This window comes from Chiloscyllium punctatum, chromosome 40 (assembly GCF_047496795.1).
Source record: "Chiloscyllium punctatum isolate Juve2018m chromosome 40, sChiPun1.3, whole genome shotgun sequence".
NCBI classification, from domain to species: domain Eukaryota; kingdom Metazoa; phylum Chordata; class Chondrichthyes; order Orectolobiformes; family Hemiscylliidae; genus Chiloscyllium; species Chiloscyllium punctatum.
The window spans coordinates 43,752,502-43,768,187 of record NC_092778.1 but is presented as its reverse complement, the minus strand read 5'-3'; the positions used below and the strand labels follow the sequence as shown (position 1 = coordinate 43,768,187).

At 42.1% G+C, this 15,686-nt stretch overlaps 1 protein-coding gene across 2 annotated transcripts in view; it reads right to left on the bottom strand.

Annotated features, from left to right (window-relative positions):
• Nucleotides 1–714: 714 nt before the first annotated feature.
• The window catches only part of coro7 (coronin 7), a 168,978-nt gene continuing 154,006 nt past the window's right edge, over nucleotides 715–15,686 (bottom strand). For both annotated transcript variants that reach the window (XM_072559696.1, XM_072559697.1), the window contains exons 17-28: nucleotides 15,139–15,247; nucleotides 13,655–13,741; nucleotides 10,994–11,136; nucleotides 10,543–10,647; nucleotides 10,304–10,389; nucleotides 9,211–9,352; nucleotides 8,580–8,669; nucleotides 7,591–7,707; nucleotides 6,990–7,125; nucleotides 3,985–4,076; nucleotides 2,814–2,900; nucleotides 715–1,536 (exon numbers count right to left, since the gene is read on the bottom strand). In XM_072559696.1, coding sequence (XP_072415797.1) covers nucleotides 1,528–1,536; nucleotides 2,814–2,900; nucleotides 3,985–4,076; nucleotides 6,990–7,125; nucleotides 7,591–7,707; nucleotides 8,580–8,669; nucleotides 9,211–9,352; nucleotides 10,304–10,389; nucleotides 10,543–10,647; nucleotides 10,994–11,136; nucleotides 13,655–13,741; nucleotides 15,139–15,247 — 1,203 coding nt within the window. In that variant the 3' untranslated portion in view covers nucleotides 715–1,527. The remainder of the gene's footprint in view (nucleotides 1,537–2,813; nucleotides 2,901–3,984; nucleotides 4,077–6,989; nucleotides 7,126–7,590; nucleotides 7,708–8,579; nucleotides 8,670–9,210; nucleotides 9,353–10,303; nucleotides 10,390–10,542; nucleotides 10,648–10,993; nucleotides 11,137–13,654; nucleotides 13,742–15,138; nucleotides 15,248–15,686) is intronic.

The window sequence follows — 15,686 nt, the reverse complement described above, 5'->3', positions numbered from 1 at the left end:
GGAAGTTGACTCCCCATTACCATCTCAAGGGAAGTAAAGGATAGGCAATAAATACTGACCTTGCCAGCAATGCCTACTTTTCAATAAAAAAATTAAAAAGGGCTATTTACAATAGATTGACGAGAAGGAAATGGAAAGGCTTTAGCTTGCTTCAGATGACAACTTCAATAATATCCTATTTACTTGCATACCAAACATGGTTTGAATATTCAAAATTTCCGATGTAATATCCTGTCAAACATGACACTGGTTATTGATCATATTTGTCAGAATGATGACTTTGATGATGTGACAAGATTAATTGGCTAGATTTTCTGTTAAGCGTAATATAATTTTCTAATATCTTCTTCAATAACCTTTGACTAATCATACTATGGTAACACTGGTGTAGCGATCTACATTAATTTGTTGGGTAAGATCAGGAACTGCCATTCCAGGGAACTCAACAGAGAATGTGATTAGGTAACAGTGTCCAGACCAATGGAAGGGTCAATGTGAGAGGTCAGAGAGTCACTGCTCGTATAGATCAGGAGCATCATTGTAACTAGTTCACACATGCCCAAATCAGTCAGGGTTCATTGTGAGTGGGTCAAGGTCATTGCCCAGTCCAGTATTAAGTCATTGTGATTGGGTCACAGGGTCACCTCTAGATCAGTCACAGGGGTGTCAGCCATCTCCACAAAGTGATAATTAGTTTTTTTTAAAGTTTATTAACGAGTGCCCACCAGTCCTGTGCACAATCCTCTTGAACAGCAAAAGGAAAACAAAACTCTTACTCTTCGGCTGAATTTTTTTAAAATAAATGCACGTTTATGAACAGGGATGAAACTGGCAACAAGGCAGAATACTGACCCATGGCATAACTCTGCATGAAATGGGGCATTGAAGGAAAGGGAGTGTGTGTGTGTGTGTGTGGGGTGTGGGGGGCGCGGGGCAGGGGTGTGGCAGGGGTGCGGCAGGGGTGCATGGAGGAAATGTGGTTGTGTATGTGAAAATTGAGAAAGGAATGTCAGGGAGGGGTGCTGAAAAATGCAGCTCACTGATGCTTCTCTTGTACCTCGTATTCATTGAGTATGAGCCAGGAGTGGGCAAGACTTAAAGAGAGAAAGACACACAGTGAGTGATGCTGGATTTAATCTGAGAGTGAGGGAGGGAGGGAGAGAGACATGTTTTATATGTGAGCGAGGGAGATATGCTCTGAATACATGAGTGAGATGCTCTGCAATTGGGCAAGGGAAATGCACTGCAAACAGGCAAAGCAGTCATGGTGAGAGTGACTGAGGGAGATGCTGTAAATGAGTGAAAGATGAACGAAAGTGAGTAAGGGAAATGTATCGCAAATAATCAATGAGGGAGAAATGTTATGAGTGAGAGAGACAAATTGAAAGTGAGAGGGGTAATAGAGACACTCTCTTGCTCATTAGCAGGCTTATGATTAATGATATTTAATGACGCAGGAAGCTGTGGCTCCACCAATAGGATGTCCATCAGGAGATGAAGTACTGTAGAGATGTCTTTAGTTGAAATCTAGTCATCCTGAAACAGCAGGAAAGAAATTGGTTAGCTTCTAAGCCACAGTGCTGAAAAGCCATCAGTATGCCATTTTATATTGTCAAGACTGAAGATAATAATGACACTTGATCTCCCTTGTTGAGATAAGCTGTATTGCACTCCCACGCAAACTACAATCTTGATACACTATTCAATACCAAAAGATCTCAGCCAAGGAGCCCAGAGGATCATGGATCAGCTTGGAAATGTAAAGTTACTGTCAGTGAACCCAGAGTTTCCTGTACATGGTCAAGGGTATATTTCCCTCCCCTCCCATATCAGCGTTCTGGAAAGACTACTCCCTCCGCGACTCCCTTGTCAGGTCCACAACCCCCACCAACCCAACCTCCACTCCCGGCACCTTCCCCTGCAACCGCAAGAAATGCAAAACTTGTGCCCACACCTCCCCCCTCATTTCCCTCCAAGGCCCCAAGGGATCCTTCCATATCCGTCACAAATTCACCTGCACCTCCACACACATCATTTACCACATCCGCTGCACCCGGTGTGGCCTCCTCTACATTGGGGAGACAGGCCGCCTACTTGCGGAATGTTTCAGAGAACACCTCTGGGACATCCGCACCAACCAACCCAACCACCCCATGCCTGAACACTTTAACTCCCCCTCCCACTCTGCCAAGGACATGCAGGTCCTTGGCCTCCTCCATTGCCAGACCATGGCAACTCAACACCTGGAGGAAGAGCGCCTCATCTTCCGCCTCCAACCACCAGGGATGAATGCAGATTTCTCCAGCTTCCTCATTCTCCCCCCCCCCCCAGCTTATCTCAGTCTCAACCCTCGGACTGAGCACTGCCTTCTTGACCTGCAATCTTCTTCCCGAACTCTCCACCCCCACCCCCTCTCCAGCCTATCACCCTCACCTTAACCTCCTTCCACCTATCGCATTCCCAACGCCCCTCCCCCAAGTCCCTCCTCTCTACCTTTTATCTTAGCCTGCTTGGCACACCCTCCTCATTGCTGAAGAAGGCTCATGCCCGTAACGTCGATTCTCCTGCTCCTTGGATGCTGCCTGACCTGCTGCGCTTTTCCAGCGACACATTTTTCAGCTCTGATCTCCAGCATCTGCAGTCCTCACTTTCTCCTGTACATGGTCAATGGAAACCTTCATCCTCACAAGGAGGAATGCAAGAATGTCCACTCAAGCACAAACCTATGCACCCTAACTGGTAAAGAATACAGAAAATCCACTCCAATTTGCCTATCAGTTTAATAGCAACAGGGCAGAGTTGACAACACTTACCCATTCATCTTCATCCACTCCTTCAAACGAGTCCTGAGGCAGAGGATCATCCAAGTTCCCAAGCTTTGCCACCATGGCACTGAGCAGCTAGAAGGAGTAAAGAGAGTGAGACATTGTTCACATTATCACCCACTCAACAGAGACCAGGTCTGTCCAGAGACCCGGAAAAGAGGATGGATCCTTAGATCTTGGAGGGTTTTATTAATCCTTTCCTTTTGAAAGCTAATAAATATAAAACAGGAAATTTCAACACTCATCCCACTGATTCCCATTACTGTTACTAACATTGGGTTTAGTTACCCAAGAAGAGGAGAAGGACAGCAATCAGCTCTGTAAACTTTTCTGTCATTCAACTGTCTCATCACTATCTATGCTCAACTCCACTGAACTGCTCTATCTTTCTTTACTTATCAAAAATCAAACTATTTCAGTATTGAAAATTTCAATTAACTCTTCAGCATCCATAGGCCTATGGGAAAATGAGTTCCAGATTTTCACTACATTTTGTGATGAATCTTACCATGACCATTTATCCAGGGTGGTGGAACCACTGAATAAATCATTGTCCAGTGAGACACGAAAGAAGCAGGGTAGAAGCAAGAAGACTGCAGGTTAGTCTATTAAAGTGGGAACAGGTCACAGGACATAGAATTGTCCCTTTTAAAAAAAAGGGTAATAATAATTTGTTTTTGTAAGATCACAATGTGGTTCATAGAATTATTGTCAAACAGAGCTTAACATGAAGCTGCAAAGTCAGATAACAGATTTTAAGGAATATTTTAAAGGAAGAAAGTGCAATTTAGAGACAGAATTCCAGAAAATAGTATCTAAGCAGCTTAAGGCATAGCCAGCAATGTTGCAATGATTTAGATTAGTGATGCAGAATTAGAGGATTAGAGCGTAGTGATAGGGGTGAGAAAGAGAGAGAGAAAGCAATGCAGTTATTGAGTGTACATGGCTCATTTAGGTGACAGTAACAGAAAAGGAAAGTCTGAATGACAGGGACTGACTGAGTGAAAAGGAAGACAGGAAAAAAACTTAATGAGACAGAGATAGAAATAGAGAAAAAGAGAGACAAGCTGAGTGAAATGGAGATTGACAGACTATGTTGGAAAGAAAATGAGAGGAAGGAACATTTCAGTACAGGTATAATTATATAATTATAAATTACCTCTTCCTTTTTCTCTTCATCTGTTTTCTCTTCTAGGTAGAATGCTGAGGGCTTGTATTTTCTGATTGCGACCTCTTTAGGGGCTTCACTCACTACAGGACAGAGACACCATTAATATCATTCTGCAACCACCAAAATTCACAGGAAGGAGAGATAGGTCTGTATTTCCAGCAAACACCTTACATTATGAGATGGTACAGTAACACAGCATTCCATAATTAGTAGAGAGATTAGGCCTGGGGAGGTGGGGGGGATATAAAAATGGTATGTGCAGGGAGTGAAGTTAAGTGGTCCTAAGTACATAAGTGTGCTTAATTATGCTGGGCATACATGTGTACATATGCCCACAGACAGAGTGAGGAAGGAGTAGAAAGTGGTGTGTTATACAACTAAAGTAGTGGGAGTAGGTGGGAAAAGGTTACATAACTGGGAGAAAAAAAAAATCAGTATCTTGACATATAGAAAAAAGTTTCTGATTATCTTCTTGGGCTAAAACAGCAACTTCAGAATCTTGCTATTTCATTAAAACCTCACTCGCCTCATTTCTATACCACTTCCAACTTTCCATTCTTTCCCTGAAAACGAAAGGGTGCAAATTCCGACTTGTAATTCAGTGTGGGTACCCGCGACTGCAGCTTGCTGAGTCCTTGTGCTGGGCTTTATCCAGCTGTCTTCACCATAACATCCCTGCATGCTTCACGGTCATCATCCTCCTCCACTCTTCATCCACCTAAGTTGGCAATGACAAACCAACAGCCTCACCACATCATTATGCCCACCTTCAGTCCAACTCTCACATCAAGTCAGCCTTTCAGGACTTTATTTTGGAGCACAGGGACATCTAGGAATTGCATGCTTCTGCAACACTTTGCAAGCAGGGACACACATGCATCTTATGCACGTAAACATGATCTATCTTATAAGCTCTAAGCTTGATTGCTTCGTGCTCACTCACTTTGTGCTCAGTTGCAGATTAATAGCCTCTGTGGCTTGCATTACTTTTTAGCCTGGAGGAAGAGGGGAGACAGCTTGTCACAGTAAGGAGTGCTAAAGCGAAAAGGGTTGAACTGTGTTACCTCTATGTCACACCTCCAGCGTATATCAGCAGCTTACACTGCAATACACTGCATGTGCATCAAGCTAATGGCCATGTGTAAAAGTCAAAGGGGAGCAGTCCTTCATGAATGAATTCAATCACTGAGATACTGTCAGAGTCAGTTAAGAGTTCATTCAATTTTAGTCCAGAGGGTTGGCCATAACATGTCTGGTAATTGCAATCATGTCAGTTAAAGGACTGCGGAGGCATCAGTGTGGACCTTTTCCAGCAATGACACAAAGGGAGGGATTGAATATTGTGGAAATGTATGGAAAAGCAGCTAATGGTGAGGTTCCCCATTGAGCAAGTGAGAAGTGCAGAGAGCAGGAATGGTTTGTGGTTTGGGAGGGTGAGGTGGAAGCATGCAATAGTGAGAACTGTAATCCATGAGCTTTGATAAGATGTGTGTGCAGTGATGCTGTTAGAGTGAGAGATAGCAGAGATAAGATGGTGGCACTTACCCTTGTGGAACACAGAAGGTCACTGACTTTCTCCTGCACTGATGTGCGTTCCTTTTTACCCATGACACAGCACTGACCCGTAAGAACATAAATAGTAGGAGCAGGTGTAGGCCATTTGGTCCCTCAAGCCTGCCCCGTCATTTAATAAGATTGTGGCTGATCTGCCAGAGGTTCAACTCATCTTTCAAGCTAGCTCCTCTCAGCCCTCAACTCCCTGATAATAGAAAAATCTATCCAACTCTTCATTAAGTACTTTTAGTGACCAACTCTCAAGGTACAGAATTCAAGACATTCACTATCAGAGAGAAAAAAATTTTTATGGGGCAGCATGGTGGCTCAGTGGTTAGCACTGCTGCCACACAACACCAGGGATCTGGGTGGGATGCTCTTCAAAAGGTTGGTGTCAACTCTCTGAACGGCCTGTTTCCACACTGTAGGAATTCTATGATGTTATGCATTTCAGTTTAAATGAATGTCTGCATTATGCCTAATTATATGGGCCTAGTTTAAAATTTCCCACAGTGGAAACATCTTCTCAACACCTACCCTATCAAGTCCTCCTAGAACCTTCTGAAGGACCTAAAACATTAACTCTGCTTTTTCCACCAGACCTGCTAAGTTTCTTCACTAATTTCTGTTTTTGTTTCCTCTCAGAGCTTTGTATGTTTCAATAAGATCACCCTTCATTCTTCTTGATTGTTTAGCATTACTATTCTTGACAAGTCAACGCCTTCATCTCAGGAATCAGCCTTGTGAATCTCTTTTGAATTGCCCCCAAAGCTAGTATATCCTTTCTTAAATACCGTGAATGCGAGAAACCTGAAATAAAAACAATAAGTGCTGGAGAAACTCAGCATCAAGGCCTTTCACCTTGAGTACCATGTATAGTTTTGGCCTCACCAGAAGTCTGTATAGTTGAAACAAGACTTTTCTATTTTTAAATTCAAAATCCCTGTGCAATAAAGGCCAAACTTCCATTGCCTTCTTAATTATTTGCTGCATCTACATTCTAATTTTGTGTTTCATGCATGAGAACACCCAGATCCTGGTTTCCTTTTTTTGGGAGTCTTTTTCTCCAAATAAATAGTCGTCTGCATTTTCATTTGCACAACCTCACACTTTCCTACATTAAACTCCATCTGCCAAGGTTTTGCCACTCACTGAACATAAATCTATACCACTGCAGATTCCTTCTGTCTTCATCCCAACACACCCAGCCTCATCACCACCTCCAGCCTCCCAACCTATGCCTGTAACCAGTCTTCAGTTCTGAAATCATACTGGATTCAAAATGTTAACTTATTTCTCTGTCCATAGATGCTAGATGCAGAGTTTCTTCGGCACTTTGTGTTTTTACTTCAGGTTTCCAGCATTCACAGTATTTTGATTTTATTATGTCCTCCTGCCTGTTTTTATACATTTTATATATATGTATATATCACAGGAACCTGGGATCATGTCTTCAAGCTTCAAGCTCATCTTCTTGTGCTGTCCATTGGAACCAGCCAGCCAGGCAGAAGCTGACAGTACCGGTCGCCACCACATTGTGGTATCAGGGAAAATGTCATCCTGGAAAAACTCTTTCTATAATGCAAATAGAGAAAGGAACATGAACAATAGCTGCAAGGAAAAATACATTGGTAACAAAATTTCAGTGATTGAAACTAACAGAAACTGCTCAGAGTCCAGCATCACACCAGACTGGATACACTGGAACAGGTCACACACGAAAACGGGTTAGATAGGAGTATATTCATCTCTCACACCAAAATGAATTAGATAGGAGTAGGTATAATAATCACAGTAGCATGTAACATGCTGCAGCCAGTCTAATTCTCACATCAGACTGAGAAAGCCGCTTACTATGTCCATATTGGAGTCTAATAAAGAGAAACATTTCATCTCTAAAACCAGTCAGTTCTGATGGATAAGTTCTCTTGCACCAAATAAATGAACTATAGAGAATCTGACGTACTTAGCTCTTTGCCAGACTGTCAGTCCACACAGCCCAAAGCTCCCACATTTCTTAGACAATGCTGAACTTCTCACCTTAACTCGTGGAATGGTAAAAATAATGGACTCTAAGGAATTGTGCCCCAGACGCACGGCTCGTGCAATCTCCACTTCCCTCACATTGCATTCAGTCTTTGGTAGAAAGCAGAGTCCCTAGAATGGATCAAATAAAGATAAGAACTTAACTTATGCAAGGTAACAATGCATTGTGTGGCTTGTCTAAGTGAGAAAACAAACAAATTCCATTTTTCTTCGTAGCAGTCTTCTGCAAATCAACTGGTAATCCCACCCCATTCTCTCTGATTTCCCATCCTATCCTCTTCATTCCCACTTTTCCTCATTATATTCATCCTTCCACCATTTCCAATCCTTTCCTTGTGCGCACCCAATCTGCAAGATTTCACCCCCACTTCTTATGCCCCATTCCTCTCATCTTAAAACATTCAAAAACTGCCAGTATTATACTTGGGAAGAAATCAAATTAATCAGTCTTACCTCAGGTGTTTATGTGACACCAGGGTTATAGTCAAGATTTAGGTGTAAGTGAGGGGTCTTGCTCTCCAGTACACAGCTGCCTCTCCTTGTCACTACCCCAGTACACTGGGTACTCACCCAAGTGCAGGTGCAAGAGTTTGACTGGTTAATCCTGCACTAGTGAGTAGACTACACAGAAAAAGAAAAGTTAAACTCCCATCCTCAAATTCCACATTTAATTTCAGAAAATTTAGGTGGATTAGCCAAGTGTGAGTACATGAACATATAAAAACCAAACAAAATGACAGGACTATAGGAAAGATGCAGACAGCAACCTCACTTTCAGTTTAGTTCTGAGTCCCTCCATGTTCAGCAAACTGTCACATCAACAAAGGAAATCACCTTTCCTCACCACTCTTCACACAGTTTTTCTTCCTATTTACTCATGCCCAAAATGATTATGTCTAATACCCCAGCAGAACAGGATGGAACATTTAATTGATAGTGATAGAAAACAGCTCATTAGTACTGCAGCAAAACTTCAATCTTACCTTGTGTGGTTCATTGGAATTGAAATCACTGCACTGCAGGAAATATGGTGCTTCAGTCTGAATCTCATAGATATGGACCCTCGTATCACCCTGTTAGAAAGCAGCATCATTTGTGTCAAAAGAAGTGACAACATATCCTGACACTCCGCAAGTGAGTACTGCAGATTCTGGAGATTAGAAAAGCACCACAGGTCAGGCAGCATCCGAGGAGCAGGAAAATCGATGTTTCGGGCAAAAGCCCTTCATCAGGAAAGGATGAAAGGCAGATGAAGGGTTTTTGCCCAAAATATTGATTTTCCTGCTCCTCAGATACTGCCTTACCTGATATCCTGACATTTAACAACACCTGTCACCAGAAACTTAGGCATCTAGCAATCCAACTTGTTACCCTGCAACTAAGTCAGTTGCCCAGCAACTGGTCTCTCAGCAATCTGATCCAGTCACCTAGCAACCTGGCTCCTAACATCCCAGCTAGTGAGCTAGCAATCCACAAGCACTATCAAGCTACATAGTCACCGAGCAAACTAAGTCACATAGCAACTTACCTTTTCAGTAGTAAGTTACCTAACACAGCCATGGTGATTAGGCATCAACAGTCAGCTACAATGGCAGGCTTGTGCAGAATACTGACCTTGCCTGTGAGATAGACAATGTTGGTGTCGTCATCATAGAAAGGAATGAGAGTGGATGGTGCTGCACTGATGTCAGTAGTTGCTATTGGTCCCAATGCCAAGGACCCCACGTCATGGAGGCTGATCTGTCGCTGACTGCGGCTGCAACACAAAAAACAGCTGTCCCGTTGAATCCTCAATACGCTTGAATTTTACTCAATATAATTTACAGTTAGTGGGAGACACAAAGTTCATCTCCCAATCCAGAAGCAGTAATTGAAAGTACTGCTGGTCTAATCATCTGCTGTGATCCCATAGATCATCTCCAGATTGAGATTTTGAACTACTGATCCCACTATCATGGATCATTCCATAACCATGTGATTCATTCCTACATTAAATCATGCAAGATGGCAAATTGAACCAATCATGCATAATAAAACCACCCTCACCCTTTCCTCTCCATACTCCACCCACATATTCATCAACCCATATTCCCTCTATAGCTTGTTGGGTATGTCTCCGTAGCTAGCATTCTCACTTCAAAGTCAGAGGGTGAAGGTTTAAGAACATTCCTGAAAATTAAGGGCATAATTTTGATAGTCAGGGGGGGTTGTACGGAGTAAGCAATGCACTTTCACTTGCCCTCTAAGGTAAACATAAAAGATTCCAAGGCCCTATTTTGAAAAAGAACAGGGGAAATTCCTTCTAGACTCCTGTCTAATATTTATCCCTCAACTATCATCACAAGAACGTTAGTCAATACCTAGTCATTATCACGTTGCTATGTGTGGGAATGGTCTTATTGTTAGTGATAGTCTCCCAACAGAGGCCCAGATTCAAATGCCACCTGCTCCAGAGGTATGTAATAGCATCTGAGTAGGTTGATTAAAAAAAAAATTGTGTGGAAGTGTTTGGTTTCCACCTGTCGGCTGCACTGTGTCTACATTATATTGAAACCCTTTCAAAAACATCTAATTTTTTGTAAACCACTTTGGGATGCTACAAAGTTGTGAAAGGAAATACAGAAATGCAAGCTCTTTCTTTACTTTAATCAGAGTCCCATTTGTAATTGCCCAACCCTAAGGTGCCTTTTTATTATTTCTTGCTTACCTGTCAAAGCCAGATATCAGCAGATATCGTCCGTCGCTAACCCACAATATCCGTGCCCCCCGACTGCCTGCAGGTCCTGGTCCTTCCTGCAAATGAAACAAAAAGTGTAATCAGCATCATCACAGCTATCAGGTAATTCCATGTACAAGTATTTGTAGGGGAAGAGAAAAATAACCCAACATTTAAAGTGAAAAACAGACATGGTGAGTTTGGACGTTGTCAGAGAAAATGGTCATTACCTGCACAGGGTTTACTGAATGCCGAGGATCATACACTCGAACTTTGCCATCTTTGCTGACTGTTGCCAGTTGCTGCCCATCGGGACTCCAGGACAGGCTAAAGATCTGGATAGAAACAAATAAACTTTTAAAAAGTGTAAGAGAGAAAGCACGACAGGAAGGCCAAATACACAATAGATAAAAAGTGGGCATAAGAAAAATAAAAAGAGCCTAAGAGAAAGAACATGGCAGACAATTAAAAAAAAGCCTGGACAAAATGTGCAGAAAATTCCACTGAAACTACAAGGCCAAATACTGGGGGCAATGATTCTTTGTGACCCAACAACACACTGAAGTATTTTTATCAACTTCAGACCAGGCCACTCCAAAAACCAATCTCACCTCTGCAACTACAAAGGAAAAAGTTCTTTAGTACTTCACCTTGCTTCCCAAAGTTTTAAGTTTAGTGTACCTGCTCTGTATGTCCCCTCAGTATGATCTCTTCTTTTCCTGAACTGATGTTCCAGATCCTCAGAGTCATATCATATGAGGATGAAGCCAAGATATCAGATGCCAGTGGGTGGAATTTGATGGAATAGATTTTCTCTGTATGACCTGGCAGAGAAGAGGAGCAGACACTTAGCGAAATTAATTGGCAGAGTTCCAAATTACCCCTGTTGTAAAAACATTATAATTCATAAAACACGCAAAGATATTTAGACAGCACATTCCAAACCCATGACCACTTCCAGCTAGAAGGACAAGGGCAGTAGATACATGAGAACACCACCTGCAAGTTCCCCTCCAAGCCACTCACCATCCTCACGTGGAAAAAATCAGCGTTCCTTCACTATCACTGGGTTAAAATCCTGGAATTCCCTCTAAGGACATTGTGGGTTGACCTATGTGGACTGCAGAAGTTCAAGGTGGCAGCTCACAACCATCTTCTCACCACCTTGTTAAAGCACTGCAGTCCATATCATGTCGGAACACCCACAGTTAGGAAGTTTTAGGACTTTGACCTAGTTAAGGAACAGCAATTCACAATGGTGAGAGGCTTGACGAGAAATTTGCAGATGGTGGTACTCCTGCATATTTCTACCCTTACCCCTCTAGGTTACAGATTTTGCAGCACTGTTGAAGAAAGTTAGTGAGTTTTTAACCATTTAGCCATGGGATTTGGATATTGCTGGCTAAGCCAGAAATTGTTGTTCATTCCTTATTGCCTTCAATGTGGTGATGATGAGCTGCTATGTTGAACCACTGCAGTCCACATCGTGTAAGTAGACGCACAATGCTGTTAGGGAAGGAGTTCCAGAATTGTAATCCAATGACACAGAAGGAATGGCAATATATTTCCAATTCAGGATGGTGAGTGGATTAGATGGGAAATTGCAATTGGTCATGTTCTGATGTATCTGCTGCCCCTGTCCTTCTAGGTGGTAGTGATCATAGGTTTCGAAGGGTCTGTCCAAGGAGCCTCAATTGATTTCTGCGTGCATTTTCTAGATGGCATGCACTACTGCTACTGAGCATCAGTGGTGAAAGAGGATGCGAAGCCAATCAAACAGGCTGATTTACACTGGATAGTGTCAAGCTTCTAGAGTGTTTCTGGAGCTGCGCACATCTAAGCAAATGGAAATATTAACCATCACTTTCCTAGCTTGTACCTCTAGAAGGTGGGCAAGCACTGGGGAGTCAGGTTGTGAGTTACTCACTGCAGGATTCCAAATCTCTGATCTAGACTAACTGCAGCATTTATATGACTGGTCCAGTTCGGTTTCTGGTCAATGATAATCTCAGGATTTTGATACCAGGGGATTAAGCAATGCTAATTCCACTGACATTGGTAATAACCAACCTCTGGGGGCTAGAGTGTAAATTACGAGAGCATTCTCAGAGATTAGTCAAGCAATGGCCTGATACTGTGATACTCATGGAATCATATGTTACACACAATGTCCCAAAAAACACCATAACCATCCATGGATATACATAACAGACCCAGCAGAGATGGCAGCACAATGATAGACAGTCAGAAGTGGGTGGGCCTTGGAGTCCTCAACATCAACTGTGGACCCCATGGAATTTCATGTGATTAGGTTAAACATGGGCAAAGAAACCTCTTGCTAACACATACTGCCTTCTCATGTTGAATGCCACCGAGACTACGTGCAGAGGTTGGCAGGGGCACAGGACATACTCGAGATGGGGACTTCAAAATTCATCACCGAGAATGGCTTGGCAGAACCACTACTTACTGAGGTGGTTGAGTTCTGAAGGACATGGTTGCTAAACTGGGTCAGCAGCAGGTGGTGAGGGAGCCAACAAAAGAGGAAAGTATTCTTTACTTCATTCTCACTAATCTGCCTAATGCAAATCTATCAGTTCATGACAGTATCAACAAGAGTGACCACCACATTTACTGGAAAAAGAAACCGAAAAATTCTCATCTGCAAAATTACAGTCCATTCAGCCTCTTTGCAATCATTAGCTAAATGAATGAAAAGGCTGTAATGGTACAGTATCTCCTGATGACAATCAATTTGGAGTCCATTATAACTATTTGGTTGTGGATGGCATCACTGCAGTGAAAGGTGATAATAATTGCTTTCAATATAAAACCAAATATGGCACCAAACAGGTCAAGTGAAACTGAATTTCAGATTGAGCGAAACCCTTCCTGGGGCTGATATCCATGGGGAGATCACTATGCTATCACTATGGTTACAAAAGTAAGGCAGTGATCACATGCCTTACTACATAAAGCATCTCCAATACTAAATTGAAAGCAGTTTACTTCAGTAAGTTACCTGCCACTGGGTTCAACATTTATGTTCTCCACCCATTCAATATTCTGACTACCATAAACATATACCTTTTTACATGGTCCTTTGTAAAAACTCAGTGAATTTAAACCCAACAGAAATCTGTGTCATGATGTCAAACATCAAGGACTCGAGCTGACTACGTTATTATAACCTTGTCCAGTTTTCCTTTGTTTGTTGAATAGCTCTTTCTTCATCAGGCAACTTTATCACTTCCCTTAGTCTACTAGTGAAATAAATTTACTAACTTTACTTCACATCCTATTTTTGAGAGGGCAAAAGTACATTTTTCTGTACTGTCTCACCAGAAAGGGTTTGCTCAGGGTCAGAAAGAATTTCTGAGAGTCCTCCAGTTGGAATTCTCCAGAGTCGGATCTTTGCATCTTCACCAGCTGAAATCAATAGTCAAATATACATAATGTCAGAAGCATTTCAGTTTTGCAGAATAATACAGTACTGAAGGCCACTATGCCTGCATCAGCTCATTGCTACAGCTATTCATTTATTTCCTGTAGCCCTGCAAACTGTTCCTTTTAAAATACTTATCCAATTCTCTGTTGAAAGTCACTACTAATTCTGGTTCCATCAACAGTACAGGCAATGCATTCCAGATTATAACCTACTCACTGCATAACAAAAGGTTTTCTTCATCTTGTAGCTTAGGTTCAGTTTCTGGTTATTTGTATACAATTGTGTTTAATTATCTGGAAGTCAAGAGTACTAACTAACTGGAGTCTCACTTGAGCAGATATAAAGAGACATTTGTTCACAATGGATTGTGGTTGAGTTTGGAGGTGCAGTTATTTTAAATAATCTGTTTTGGCATGTTTGACACATCTCCAGGGCAAGTGGAACTTGATCCTGGACTTGAGCCCAGAGATAGGGACAATACCACTGCCACAAGGGTCCTTGTCCAGGGGCTTGAACCCTGGACTCTCAGACTAAAAGCCTGAAGGTCAACCAATTGAGCTAGTTGGGCTTTAAGTTAAGAATTGCACACTTGAAACATTTCATTTTACAGACAAGTGATACATGAGGAAGGACTCACTCCTTTTGTACTGTTTACCAGTTCACTTTTTAAAAAAAACTGGTGACAAATCCTCCCGCCAGCGGAAACAACCTTTGAGAGATTACTTTCATGGATTAACTGACCCATCAGCCTGCTCACAGGCTAACTGTTGGTGATGGGGGATTGCATGTGAAGGCTAGTATAGAAACTATCAAGAATTGAGCTCAGATTAGTACAGACAACCATTTCCCTTGTTACTGTACATATCAGAACAAAATCAGTTCTCAAAGAAACATGGAATTCTGTCCATCAAGCTGACTTTGACTTTTTTTGAGGAGCAATCCAGTTAGTCCCATTTCTTTAGTCTTTCACCATGTCCCTGCAATTATTTTTCTTCTTTTCTCAGTGGACAAGTGGGCATTGCTTATTGAGACAGAAAACAGCTTCAGCCAGCTATTGGATGAACAGAATTAAAATGGAAAAAGCCTGATAGTGAGAAGAGGGAGATCATGCGAGATCTTCAAGTGAAGACAGAGTGGCATCAGGAGGTGGTTGTTATAAAGCACACAAGTTGGATAAAGTCTCTCTCAGTTCACAGAAAAACATCTTGGGATGAGTAATAAAGATTGAACAGTTGAGAACATTTTGAGATCCAGAGGGAACAAGATAATAAGCTATTTGAATATGACAACATTGCTGCAGGTAATTGCTTCCACGATAAAATATTCTATCGTACATTGGTGCGTGCAAGGGTATAAAACCTAAACTATGCGTCAGTACCGACAGCAAGCCGATGGCAATCGAAGGGATCCCAGATGAGGTCAGTGACCGCTGTACTGTTCTGAATGGTGGGAAGGGAGTTGTCCGGCAACCGTCCAGGTTTCGTGAGCTGCAGAAAACAAACAGTACTGAAGAGAAAGACTTGTAATGAACTGAATATAAAAACAGAGTCATCAGATTTCAGAACTCTTGATACATTTTCATGGACTGGGTAGCAACAATTCCTCAGACAAGACACCAAGAACCAACAGGACACTCTTAGACTGGCTGATACTAAATATAACTCGTCTATACTCTCTCATCAAACATTCCCAGACAGTTACTGTACAACTTAGATACGGAGTAAACATTCCTATAAGCTGTCACTTCAAACACTCCAGGGCAGGTATAGCAAATATTGGATAAAGAATAAAGCTGTTCTGCAGTCTTAACACCCCTGGTGGTACCCTACTCTCTGAACTTTAGTCCTGACCCAAGCTTCCCTGAAAGTAGCTTCCACTTCATATAGCTGTAAAATTGGATTGCAAGCGAACAAAGCGACAGAGTCC